At 43.2% G+C, this 12,531-nt stretch overlaps 1 protein-coding gene across 2 annotated transcripts in view; it reads left to right on the top strand.

Moving 5' to 3' along the window:
* Positions 1-294: 294 nt before the first annotated feature.
* The window catches only part of LOC125450914 (uncharacterized protein KIAA2026), an 82,006-nt gene continuing 69,769 nt past the window's right edge, over positions 295-12,531 (top strand). For both annotated transcript variants that reach the window (XM_059644530.1, XM_048527299.2), the window contains exon 1: positions 295-1,529. In XM_059644530.1, coding sequence (XP_059500513.1) covers positions 640-1,529 — 890 coding nt within the window. In that variant the 5' untranslated portion in view covers positions 295-639. The remainder of the gene's footprint in view (positions 1,530-12,531) is intronic.

Here is a 12,531-nt window from a genome sequence, read left to right as displayed (position 1 = left end):
CGGGGACATTGTAATAGAGAAGTTGAAAAAAAGTCAGCTCGACCAGAGGAACATGGATTATTGCAGCATGCAGCGTTGTCATTGAATCCTACCGATCTGGTAAGCAACCTCTTCTTTGGCAAGTCAATCAGTGTTGTTCGATGTATTACAGTGCTGTACATGTGGATGTGACACCTGAGCGCAGGTAGTAAACCTGCAAAGTGTGAACGACCTCTCAGCATTCACGCGCAAGCGGTCCCCTGTCAATCAAACTCCGCCGACCAATGGAATGCGGCTCCCTGCCTGACTATCCTGTCAATCAAAGGCGCACCGGCCAATGGGAATGAGCTTGACTGCGAGCCCGAGTGGAGGCCAGGCCGGAGCCCCGCAGTGTGAAGAGAGGGGGACAACGAACGGATTCAGAGTTCAAGGGGGTGAGCGACAGGTCGAGTTAGGGAAGTCTCGTATCCCCTTCATCCTGTCCCCACTGCGGACACAGTCAGTCAGGCATACAGATAAATAGAGCGGCCAACAGGGAGCAGACCCCAGCTCCGGGGGCTTGAGTCCATCAAATCACCCCTCCATCCTCACCACCCCCCCGGCTTCTCTCCAAGGCCCGGAGGTGGAGTGGAGTGGAGGGGGGTGGGCCTGGGGAACGGGATGGAAGCAGCAGCGGCGGCGGGTGAAGGTGATGGAAACCCGACCGAAGCTGCCCTCGGGCGACGGGACAATGAAGCGGTCGATCGGGCCGAGGATGAGGCGTCGGGTCGAAGGCGAAGCAAGAGGCCGAGGCCTACAGGCGAGGAGCGAAGTGACGCTGGAGGAGATGGAGCCGGAGCTGAAGCGGCAGTGGCGGCACCGTCACCCCCGCAGGATGAAGGCCTGGCATTCGACGACAACGACGACCGATCTCCTCCTCCTCCTCCGCCACACTCGGGAGCTCCCCAAGATGGGGGCCGAGGCTCTCTGGGGAGGGCCGAGGCCGGCGGACGGCCTCCATCCCGAAGAGTCGAGGGGACAGGGCCCAGGACGCGGTCGGCTAGCGGGAGGCTCTTGCCCAAGGCGAACGGGGTATCGGCCAGGCCGCAAGACGGTAGTGGGGCTGAGTCCGCACCCGTTCCCCCCGAGCTCGGGAACCGGGATGGAGACGAAGGCGGGAGAGAACAGCAGGAAGAAGAGGAGGAGGAGGAGGAGGAGGACGACGACGACGACGATGAGCCCGACGACCCGACCTACGAGGTGCAGCAGGGCCGCCGCATCCTCAGCGAGTTCCTGCTCGACAAACACCGCAACCTGACGGCGCCGTTCGTCCAGGCCGGTGGAGGAGTAGGAGGAGAGCCGACCGACCCTCTTCAGCCATCTCCTGTATGGCTGCACACCATGGAGGAGAAGTTCCAGCGCAATCAGTACGGCGGCATTACTGAGTTTGTAGCAGACTTCAGGTTGATGCTGGAGAGCTGCTACCGGCTCCACGGTGTGGACCACTGGCTCTCTAGGCAGGCTCAGAAGCTGGAGATGATGCTGGAGCAGAAGTTGACGCTGTTGTCAAGGTGAGAAGGAAAAGCGAGAAGGGTTTAGGCGTCCTGAATATCTCTCTTCCACTTTAGGGTACCTGAGAGAGGGAAAGACGGGCGACTCAACATCCCTGCCCATCTTAGGGTATCCCATACGGTCTGAGTGTTGATAGGGTGGGTATGAAGATTACCAAGTCACAGTGACATTCTTCTAAAGCATTATGCTGCTGATGCTGGAGTCTTGAATTTAAAATAAAAACAGTTATTGATTAAACTCTGGTCCAGCAGCATTGGTGGAGGGAGAAATAGTGTTCATGTATGGAATCCTATTATACTATTATTAACTCTGCTTCTCTTTCCACAGATGCTGCCAGACTTGCTAAGTTTCTAACACTGGCACTCTTCTGACTACATACTACTTTTATGATTTCTATCCCATTCAGCCTCATTATTCTAAAATGGATAGCCATCCCCAAGTTCTTATACAAGTAGATTGGGAAGTCAGCTGGAAGGGTTGTTACAGTTCATAGTCAAGAAGAATTAAAGCATGTGGCTACTAACAACCGAGAGGCTTACACTAAAGCCGACTCTTGTCAAAGATTCTTCACTCCCTGCCTTTTAATTCTGCGGGTGCTTTCGTAGCAAACAAAGTAATACACTGGGGTAAGTTCACTTACCCCTGGTATATTACTTTGCCCTGAATCAGTTGTGGGGTGGGGGGGCAATTATTGTAGATGTATTGAGAAAGAAATATGTAATTGCTTGACGTGTTCACTGATTTGTTTGGTGTTTTCCCTATTTATTAGTCTGGAGTAATGACACATACATTGTTTTATCTTCAGAACTGGAGTGAACAAATGCAAACCATAATTTCTGACTGAAGCAGGATTCAGGTTAAAGCAGAAAGAAAGTTAATATTTCCATGGAATTTTTCGTCCATGCAAGGAATACTTACTGCAATTACAACTTATAAATGATTACACATTACAAACTGGTTTGGTACTTCTACTTTTCTAAGGTCCAAGAGGTAACCAGATGGTTTCTGAAATCTTAGAGCAGATCTCCTCCTTTCGAGGTTTTGTTATTGTGGTGGGGATCAAGGGATATAAGAGATATTTTTGTACCTCATGGTTGTGAATTTCGTGTAGAGGTGCAGCAGCTAGTTGCACTCTGTTGTATGTTCACTTTGTATGATGTGATGAGGTTGTTTTGAGGGAAAGAATGTTGGCCAGGGCACCAATAGAACACTCTGTTCTTTTTTTTAATACCATGCAATATTTCATATTCACCTGAACAAGCAGGTGGAGATTCTGTGTAAAGTCTGAATGCCCTCTTCCCTTTCTCTGCACAGAAATCTTTGTTTTTATACTGATGTTGTGGAATGAGAATTGAAGCCATGGCCCTCTACTTCAATGTGAATGCTGCCAACTGTGTCATTTTGCATGTGTTTTGATTTGTTAGTTTCAAAGTGCATGTCACTACCACATGGCATTGGCCTTCTCCAAACATTCTGCCGGTATTACTCTTTACAAATAAAGGTGTATGTCTGATAGTGCAATTACTGTATTAGTTTAATACTAAACTTAAATGAGGTTTATATACTTAGTTTAGGTATTTTGTTGTCCTCATACCTGTTGCCTAGCATTTTCATGACAATTTAACTTGCAAGTTCTGCACAATTCTTATCCTGCAATTGGGGTCACAGGCACAGCCCTCAGTACCAATTGGTGGAAACTCTAGCTGTTTCATATTGAACATAGTGTCCGTTAAAGGTTCTGGTCCAAAGAACACTACTTTACTTTAGCAGTGTTATTTTAGCAAATTTTAGGCAGTTATTGTAGAATCCATATGGTGTGGAAGCAAGCTATTTAGCCCATTTCTTACAAATGTGAGGTTTCAATCGTTTCTTCTTGGTTTTGTTTAATTTCTTGTGATTTAATCTCCATTGTTCAGCTTATATCACTGTTATTTTTATTCAGGATATAATGTGAATAGGACCTTAGAATATGCTTAACTATTTCTCTGGATCCTAAATTTGCTGTGGACTGCTATGACCTAGATAGCATCAGCTTCTTGAAGGGTTTGAGAGTTGTAGTTAACCAGACCATGTGGAATATTGCAGCATACCTGCTTTGTAGATGATGGATAGGCTTTGGAGAGTCATGATAATGCAGTTTCTGCATTAGTTTAATACTAAAATTAAATGAGGTTTACATACATTTTTCGGTAGGATACCTGGCCCCTGACCAAATGTTATAGGCGCAGTAGTTGTGTGGTAAGTCCACTTTAATTTTTGATTAGTGAGGAGACTCAGGATGGTAGTGGTAATGCCATTGAATGTCATGGGGTACTGGTCTAACCATTTATTCATTGCCTTCTGCTATCTGGTATGAATGTTATGTGCTACCAGTCAGCATTTGAATCTCGGCTGCTTCAGTATCTGAGGGGTTGCAAATGATGTTGAAAACTATACACTTGTCTTGCAATGGTCAGCAAACATCCAATTCTTGTTACACACAAAGGTAACCATGTGTAAGAAGAACTCTTTTTTAAAATTTATTCATGGCTGTCACTAGTTAGGCCTACGTTTATTGCCCAGGGGCAGCTGAGAGTCAATTACATTGCTGTGGTTTGGAGTCACATCTAAACTAGACTAGGTTAGGATGTCAGATTTCCTTCCTTACAGGACATTAGTGAATCAGATGGGGTTTTTACTACAATTGACAGTAGTTATATTGGTTGTTATTTGGTTAGCTTTATGTTACAGAATTCTTATTGAATTCAGATTTCACCATATGCTATTGTGGGATTGGAACCCATTTCCCACCAAAACAAAGGACTGCAAATGCTATAAGCCTTAAGGCTGAGTTTCTCCAGCAACTTATGTCCAAGACATTTTAACTTTTTTCTGGAATACTAATCCAGTGATGAACCCACTGAACTGCTGCCTTCCCATTTCTTTGCTCTATACTTTTATGTGAGAGCTTTATTTCAGATGAGTCCTACTTCATTAAATTCTTGTTCACTGTTCACTGCTCCTCGTATTTATACAACCAATTCAAAGCTAACTAATTCTTCAACTAATATCATCACCTGTTCCCTCTTCCATTTTGTCTTGGGCTTTTCTTCAGACCAGGTTAAATGATAACACTCCTAATCTGATTTGAAGGAAGTTCATTGGTGAAGTCCTGCTTACTCTGCAGATGTGCATTTCAGAACAGGTTATTAAAAATATCTACCCTGAGGAACTATATGGCTCTTGTGTTAGTGTCTTCTTCTAAGCCAGGTTCATGTCCCACCTGCTCTCGTGGTGTGTAATGACATCTCTGAACAGTTATCTTTAAAAGAAAGTATCTGCCCTGAGGAACTAAAGGGCTTTGTTGTGCAGTTGTGGTGTCCCTATTTTTGATTGAGAAGTTGAAATCCTACCTTATCCAGGATGTCATAACTTCTCTGAACAGTTTTGCTCTAAAAACCTATAAAAGTACCTACCCTGAGAAATTCTAGCAGAGTTGTCCTGCACCTGCGACACCTGTTCTCTAATAGCCAGTTTTCCTTGTGTGAGGTATAACTCCAAGTGGAGAGTTGTCCTCTGATTCCCTTAAACTTTAGTTTTGCTCAGTCTCTTTGAAGACACACTCTGTCAAAATGGCCTTACCTCTGGAATTCACCTTTTTTTTTCTGTTTTGAACCAATGCTGTAATACAGTCACGGGTTTGAGTACTCCTGGCGGAACATCGATGAGCATATTATTTCTAAGGAAGTGCTGCTTGATATCTCTAACCTCTTTCATAACTTTACTCATGACGATTGCTAGGGCAGTCATTGGCTGGGTTGGATTTTTCCTACTTTTTGGGTACAGAACATAGCTGGAAATGTTCCAATTTGCTGGGGTGATTGCAGTGTTGTGATTGCAGTGTTGTGATTGCAGTGTTGTGATTGCAGTGTTGTGATTGCAGTGTTGTGATTGCAGTGTTGTGATTGCAGTGTTGTGATTGCAGTGTTGTGATTGCAGTGTTGTGATTGCAGTGTTGTGATTGCAGTGTTGTGATTGCAGTGTTGTGATTGCAGTGTTGTGATTGCAGTGTTGTGATTGCAGTGTTGTGATTGCAGTGTTGTGATTGCAGTGTTGTGATTGCAGTGTTGTGATTGCAGTGGAATAACTTTGGTAGGGGTATGGCACATTCTGGAGATCAGGTCTTTGGTACTATTGCCAGAATGTTGTTAGGACCTGTCATCTTTGTTGTATCTTCAGTACTTTGTTGATATCAAGTAAAGTGAATTGAACTGGCTGAAGATGGGCTTCCCAGCATCAGGGATGCCAAAGAGGAAGCTGACATGGGACGTTCTCTCGGTACATTTGGTTGAACACTGTTACAAATACTTGAGCCTTGTTTGTACTAATAGAAGAGGGTCTGCCATTATTGATGTTTGTGCAGCAGCCTCTTCCAGTAAGTTGCTTAATTGCCCACTACTATTTGCAACTGGATGTGACAGGATAGCAGAGTTCTGATCTGGTTTATTGGCTACTGAATCTCTATGCCAACATTATGTGGCACACGGTTAGTCCTGTTGTGTAGCTTTGTCAAATTTGCACCTCATTTTTAAGTATGTCTGGTGCAGTTCCTGCCATACGCGCATACACTCAATTGAATCCGGGTTGGTCCCCTGGTTTGATGGCAACATTTGAGTGGTGGAATGTGTTATTGGAGTAAAATTCTGAAGGCCTGCAGTGCCTCATAGATGCCTGTTTTGATTTGATATATCAGTTGATAATTTATCCCATTTAGCACAATGAAAGTGCCACACAGTGTGATAGAGGAATATACTTAGTGTGAAGATTGGATGTAGCCTCCTTAAGGGCTGTGTAGGCAGCCAGTCCTGCCAATACTGTCATGGACAATGGCAGATTATTGAGTTGGGCTCAGGCACATTTTTCACCCTAGTTGGATCCCGTACTGCCTGCCACAGACCCAATCAAACACCTGTCCTTCAGGACCTGGCTAGCTCAATCCTTGGTAGCATTGCCAAGCAACTCTGGATGCTTGAAGCCCCCACCCAGAGTGTACTCGGTGCTTCTGCCAAGTGCTCAAGAGCAGTAATCTGAGCCAAATTTATTGCTTCACTCTCTACATCTCTCGTTTTTGGGATGCAAATGCATGCATTCCTATTACTAATTTACTAAAATAGGTCTTTGTACAAAGCAGGGATAAGATTTTGGCTCTTCATTGTATGGTTCAAACTCACTCTTCACTTAATCTGAACCATTAAAACATAGGTACAAGCACATGGAAGGCCATTTATATCATGTCACATAATAAAAGTTGCTGTTTTTGTAGGGTGGAGGAGTTATGTTTCTTGCCCACAATGGCGTCAGTGATAACGTTTGGGGAAATAAAATGGGTACGTTTGTGTTGGTCTGTGTTTGAAGCTATAACGTGCAGAAAGAAATATGCGTTGTCATTTACACACTTCAGGTCACAGTTTCATGCCTCACCTTGAAGCACTTCAGGTCTTGAAAGTTTGGCACAGTCACATTTATCTTTTGCATTTTTAGTTATCATTTGAAACGATTCATTTACATGTGCCCTGAACTCAGTTGTTTTTCTATTATTGTGCACATTTTCTACAGTATGTCATTTCATAGCTACTAACAGTTAATGTTCTGTTTTTACTAACTTAAACTTGATTATTATGTCAATAATATCGATGAAGAATGCCAACTTGCTGTTCACATTTTACCATATAATCTGAACTCATGCACTTTTTTAAAAATTGCAGCTTAATCACAGAATCTGATTTTGTTTCTCTTTGAAAACTACATTTGACTTTCCATATATTGTAATGAAAAGCCCTCCAAACTAGCTCCTTAACACATGCTGCCTGGAGATGTTTTTCCTTATGTCATCTTTCAACTCTTCCACCACTCACTCTAAATATATCTCCTCTGGTTCTCTACTTTTTCGGTGAATAGGAACATTTTCTCCTTACTGCAAAAATTGAAAGTCAACATTTGTTTTTTAAACTGCAATTGCAAAGTAGTACGTAAAGATGAGTTTTAAAACAAAAATAGAACTGATGAAACTCTGTAGGTCTGGCAGCATCTGTGGGAAGAAAGTAAAGTTAATGTTTTGAACCCTTGAAGCAGCTAACAAATTGGTCATGCTGAAGGCAAGGCATATGGGGGAGATGAGGTGAATGGAAGATGGAGACTGATCCCAATGAGAGAGAGAGAGATATATTTGAAAGGGGTAGGTAACCAAGGGGATAATAAATCACAGGCTAGGATAGATAAGGCAAGGCTGAATAAGTGATAATGAGAGCTGAGAGTAGCAGAGAATGAGTAGTCTGTGCTGAAAGTAACCATGCAATGTAATAATAGGTCTGAGTGTGAGTGAAAATGGGTTGGCTGTTCTAAAAGTATCCCATGTCATTAACAGAACTGGGTGTACGGGTGAAATACATAAAAGGATGGAATCAGACTGTGAAATTATTGAACTTGATGTTGTGTCCCAGACACTGCAGGGTCCGCAAGTGGAAAATGAAATGCTGTTTGTCATGCTTGTGCTGAGGCTCATTGGAACATTGCAGCAGGCTTGCAACAGAAATACTGGCATGGTAACTTATTGAAATGACGCGCGACTGGAAGCTCTGGGTCATTTTTACAGACAGAGCGTGGGTCTTCTGCGAAGTGGCCACCCAGTCTGTTTTTCAACTCCCCAATGTACAAGGAGTCCACACTGAACAGCATATACAATAGAATGAAGTATAGGGTAAATTGCTGCTTCATTTTGGAAGGTTTGTTTGGAGCCTTGAATGGTGCGAAGGTAAATGGGCCGGCGTTGCAATTTCTGCGATTGCATGGGAAGATGCCAGGGGGCTGTGGGGGAGGTGTTGGGACTGGAGGGAGAGAGGGCCAGGTGTTCCTGAGGGAACAGTTCCTGTGCAATATGGTAAGGGAGGAGAGGGGAATATGTCTGACTGTGGTAGCCCATTGGTGATGAAAATTGGCTTACAGTCCTTCGGCTGCAGAGGCTTGGTGGGGCGGTAAGCAAGTACAAGTAAGCCTGATGTTGTGGAAGGGAAGGAGTGATGGCAGAAGTGCAGGAGATGGGCCATACAGGCTGAGGGCCCTGGTTTTTCGGTAGCAGGCAATCCTCTGTTGAGGAAAAGTATGGACACTTCTGATGCATCACGCACACGTGATGGCATGGTCAGAACAGACGTGACAGAACATGTGAAACTGGAGAATGGGGTAGAGTCCTTGTCAGGATTTGTAGCCATGGTAACCGTGGGGTTCGGGTTTGCAATGGATATCATTAACAACCCATCCTCAGAAATGGAAATGGATGTCAAGGAACGGAAGGGAGAAGTCAGCGACCAAATGAAGGTGAGGGCAGGATGTTGAGGTGAGATTTATTCTGTTTGGTCAATGCGCAACTGGAAGATACACATTGTTTAGTTTTTTTTTTTCCTTATTTATTTCTAGCTATAGTTTGCATTTCAATTTCTGAAATTGTAGCCAGTTAATTTATCACCTACAGTAGTTTAGATTTTTGCTTATGTAGGTTATAGTCTATTATAATTGGGAGAGAATCCCAGAGGACTTATGATTTTGGCAGGTTTTGTGCATGGGCCATATGAAGAGAGTGGTGAAAATCCTACGAAAGCAGTTAATGTTCTGTTGCTGGCTTTATTTTTCTCCAGTTCTGTTACAATGTAGTTTCATGGAAGTATGAACTTTATCTTTATCTTAATTCTGGAAATTGATTGATATAGCAAGTTCTAGTTAGAGGAGGCTGGTGGAAGGACCAGGTAAGCAAAAGGAAGGTGAGACTGGTTGAATTTCACAATTTGAGGCTAATTCAGTTTTTTCCTTACTGTCAATATAAAGTTAGTAAGATGTTCCTTTTTTTTTAAATGGTCAGATTACAATTGGTTAGCTGTGGTGTCAACTCAAGCTTTTTTTTCCCCCAGTCTTGGCAAATTATCTTGTTATCCACCCTCATTGAGTTAGAAGTATAAGCAGCAGATCCTGACCTCATTCTGAGCAGGCTTGAGTTACTCAACTTAATAAAAACATGTTTATTGTAATATTTATGTTTGTATCTTTCGTATAGTCAATCTGATCACAACTTCAAGCTGGATCCTGTTGATCACTGCAGTTAATCACAGTGGAACAGTTTCATACATGAATATTCAACTCTGTGTTTTTGAATCAAGTTACCTACATTGAAATGATTCAATAAGCCTGCAACATGAGAACTGTTTGATTCTACATTTTGCTCCGTAAATATCCTTCTATAAAGCCAATATGTGCCGTATTATTGATGTGTTCTTGTAATTGCATTAGCAACTGTCTGTCTGTCTTGAGTAGATAGCTCCCAAATAAGTTCCGTTTTCTTTCTGCACCTTCTTGCTTTCCCATCTTTTTATCCCCATCGTCACCCTTCCCCAATATGGTGGCTATATTTTAGTTCACTGTACAAGTGAAAGTTTCCTAAACAGAACATACTTCCATTTTCTCAAGTCTTTTTAATTCTCTATTTTTACTTGTTCCTTTTAAACTGGAATTCTGACAGTTTCATGGAATCACCTGTTATGGCTATGATGCTCTGCTTAACTGCATTTTACGTAATGGTTAACATGACAGTTCTGCTGTTCAGTCTCTTGCTGTTTAGTATACTGAATCCCAGGCTGAAGTCTGCTTTGCCTTAAGCCAAACCTTTTTTCTACTGATGTCTGGGCTTTGATATGACCTCAACCTATACTTGACACATGGGCAATTTAGCAACGTATGATACTTGGCAAGATTCACAAATTAAATTTCTATTCCCCCATTGAAATTTTTCTTTCTAGATTTGGCTAGCTTTTTATCCATTTTAATGGGTTTTAATCTTGCTGATGAAAGATCTGTTTTTGCTGCTTTGTCTGCTTGCAGGTGTTAATGCTTTACTAATTTTGGAAAATTTGTTCTCTACTGATTTGACTCTAAGAATTTCTAAGGATTGAAGTTGCACCTGATCTGTTGTGCTGTTTTGCTAGTTTACAAATTTCATGTTCCGGCTTTCCTCTGGATCTTCTGTGATGGTCTGGGCTGTGCACACCACTTTCTGTAGTTTCTAACGGTCCAGAGCAGACCATTATTTACCCATTATGGACAGTATGCTTTCAATGGTGCATCTGTAAAGATCGGTGAGGGACCTTGTGGGCATGTCAATTTGATGGACAGGAGGAGTAAGCTCTCTTTCTCCAAGTTTGAAAATCTCCACTGGAATCCTGTATACCCCAGCGTCTTTTTCCAGTCTTCTTGTGTCTAATGGCAGCTTCAACTTCTGCCACACTATGTTGGAGTCCAATATCATTTTTGATGGGGAGTTGGCGAATTTCCTCCAACACATACTCATCAACAATTGTATCACAGTTCGAGTTCTTTTGAGGTGTTCTGTCCGTTGGTCATTTCCCCTGTCTTTCAAATGGGGCCCAGCATTATACCACATCAGTTTGAGGCCAATGGTGTTGGGTGTGTATATTGTTTTGGTGCCACTCAAGAGACTCTGGGTGTTGTGCTCGTCAGTAACGCATTACAGCGCCTCGGTTTTCTTGGTCCACTATTGGTGCTTTGTTTTCCCAGTTCTGCTTTGTAACTTTGCCTTTGCTGTTTGAGATCTCCTCCTTTTTGACTGACTGATGTTGTTTTGCCAGGTATGGAGAGCTTTCTTCCTTTTGTTGATGCATCCTTGGATAATGTGGTCATTCTCAACAAACCAGTCTTCATGTTTCCGAGACTTATAGCAGACAGTTTCTCCACAGCATGAGATGATGACTGCATTCAGCTCTGTCCAAGTTTTCTCTTTCCTATTAAGATGAGTTCTTTGCCGAATTTGGTGATGACGTTATTTGGAAATCGTTAGTCTGCTCAGCTCTTGAACGCACTCAGTGTTGAAGTTTTTTTTTTTGGCGGTTTCTTCATCTTCAGCTCATCTGATGGCATTTGATGGACGTCGACCACTGCTTGTCATTTCCTGTATCCAGCAGTCTTTTTGGATTAGATTAGATTCCCTACTGTGTGGAAACAGGCCCTTTGGCCCAACAAGTCAACACAGCCCCTTGAAGCATCCCACCCAGACCCATTCCCCTATAACCCACACACCCCTGAACACTACAGGCAATTTAGCACTGCTAGCCTTCTGCACTGATCGTCACTTTTGTCATGAGGACATCCTTTTGGTCCTGGGATCAAATGATGACACAGTCGATCATGTGCCTTGTGAATCATGTGAACTTGTCTTTTTAGCAAAATAGCGTGTTTGGTGAGGAGGGGAATCCCATTGAAGTTGCAATTCCTGACTCCTTACATTCTGATGGTTCTCTCCGGAGTTGGGGGTCCTTTCCAACCCTGTTATTGAAGTCTCCGAGGAGGATATTTCTATCTTCCTTGGAGATGTTGGTGAATAAATGTTCAGGGTAGAATAGAAACCTTTTTTGGTATCATCTGTGCCATTTAAGGGTTGGTGCATAGGCACTCATCACTGTTGCCTGCTAGTTCTTGGAAAGTTGTAGAAGGAGAGTCCTGAGGCAATTGTTGATGCCAACAGAATTCCCAGAGTTGGTTGAGTTTGTTCTTGATCATGACTATAATTCCATGCATCCTTGGTTGATCCTCAGGATTTTGGAAGAAGGTGCAGCCATTGCCACCACCTTCACCAGTTGCCCTTCGCCTGCTCGGAGTCTCATGTGGGTCAGTGATATCAGGTGCTGAAATGCCTGATTTCACAGGCAACAAGGGCAGTTCTTCATTCCAGATGATTATTTTGATTATTTTGCTCATTATCCATGAGGATTCCAACATTCCAGGTTTTGAGATTGACTTTGACTTTGTTATTCAGGTGGATGACCCCGATGGATGCGGATTTCCAGCCAGGTTGATGTGAGAGCAGGCTGTTTCCAGGGCATCCTTTTTAGCCTCTTCACGTAGGGTGTGCAGAGTGGATCCTGAAGACGACTGTTCAGCCATGAGAAAAGCTGCCGAAATGGT

This window comes from Stegostoma tigrinum, chromosome 3 (assembly GCF_030684315.1).
Source record: "Stegostoma tigrinum isolate sSteTig4 chromosome 3, sSteTig4.hap1, whole genome shotgun sequence".
In the NCBI taxonomy this organism is placed as follows: Eukaryota; Metazoa; Chordata; class Chondrichthyes; order Orectolobiformes; family Stegostomatidae; genus Stegostoma; species Stegostoma tigrinum.
This window is presented reverse-complemented; position numbering and strand designations above follow the sequence as displayed.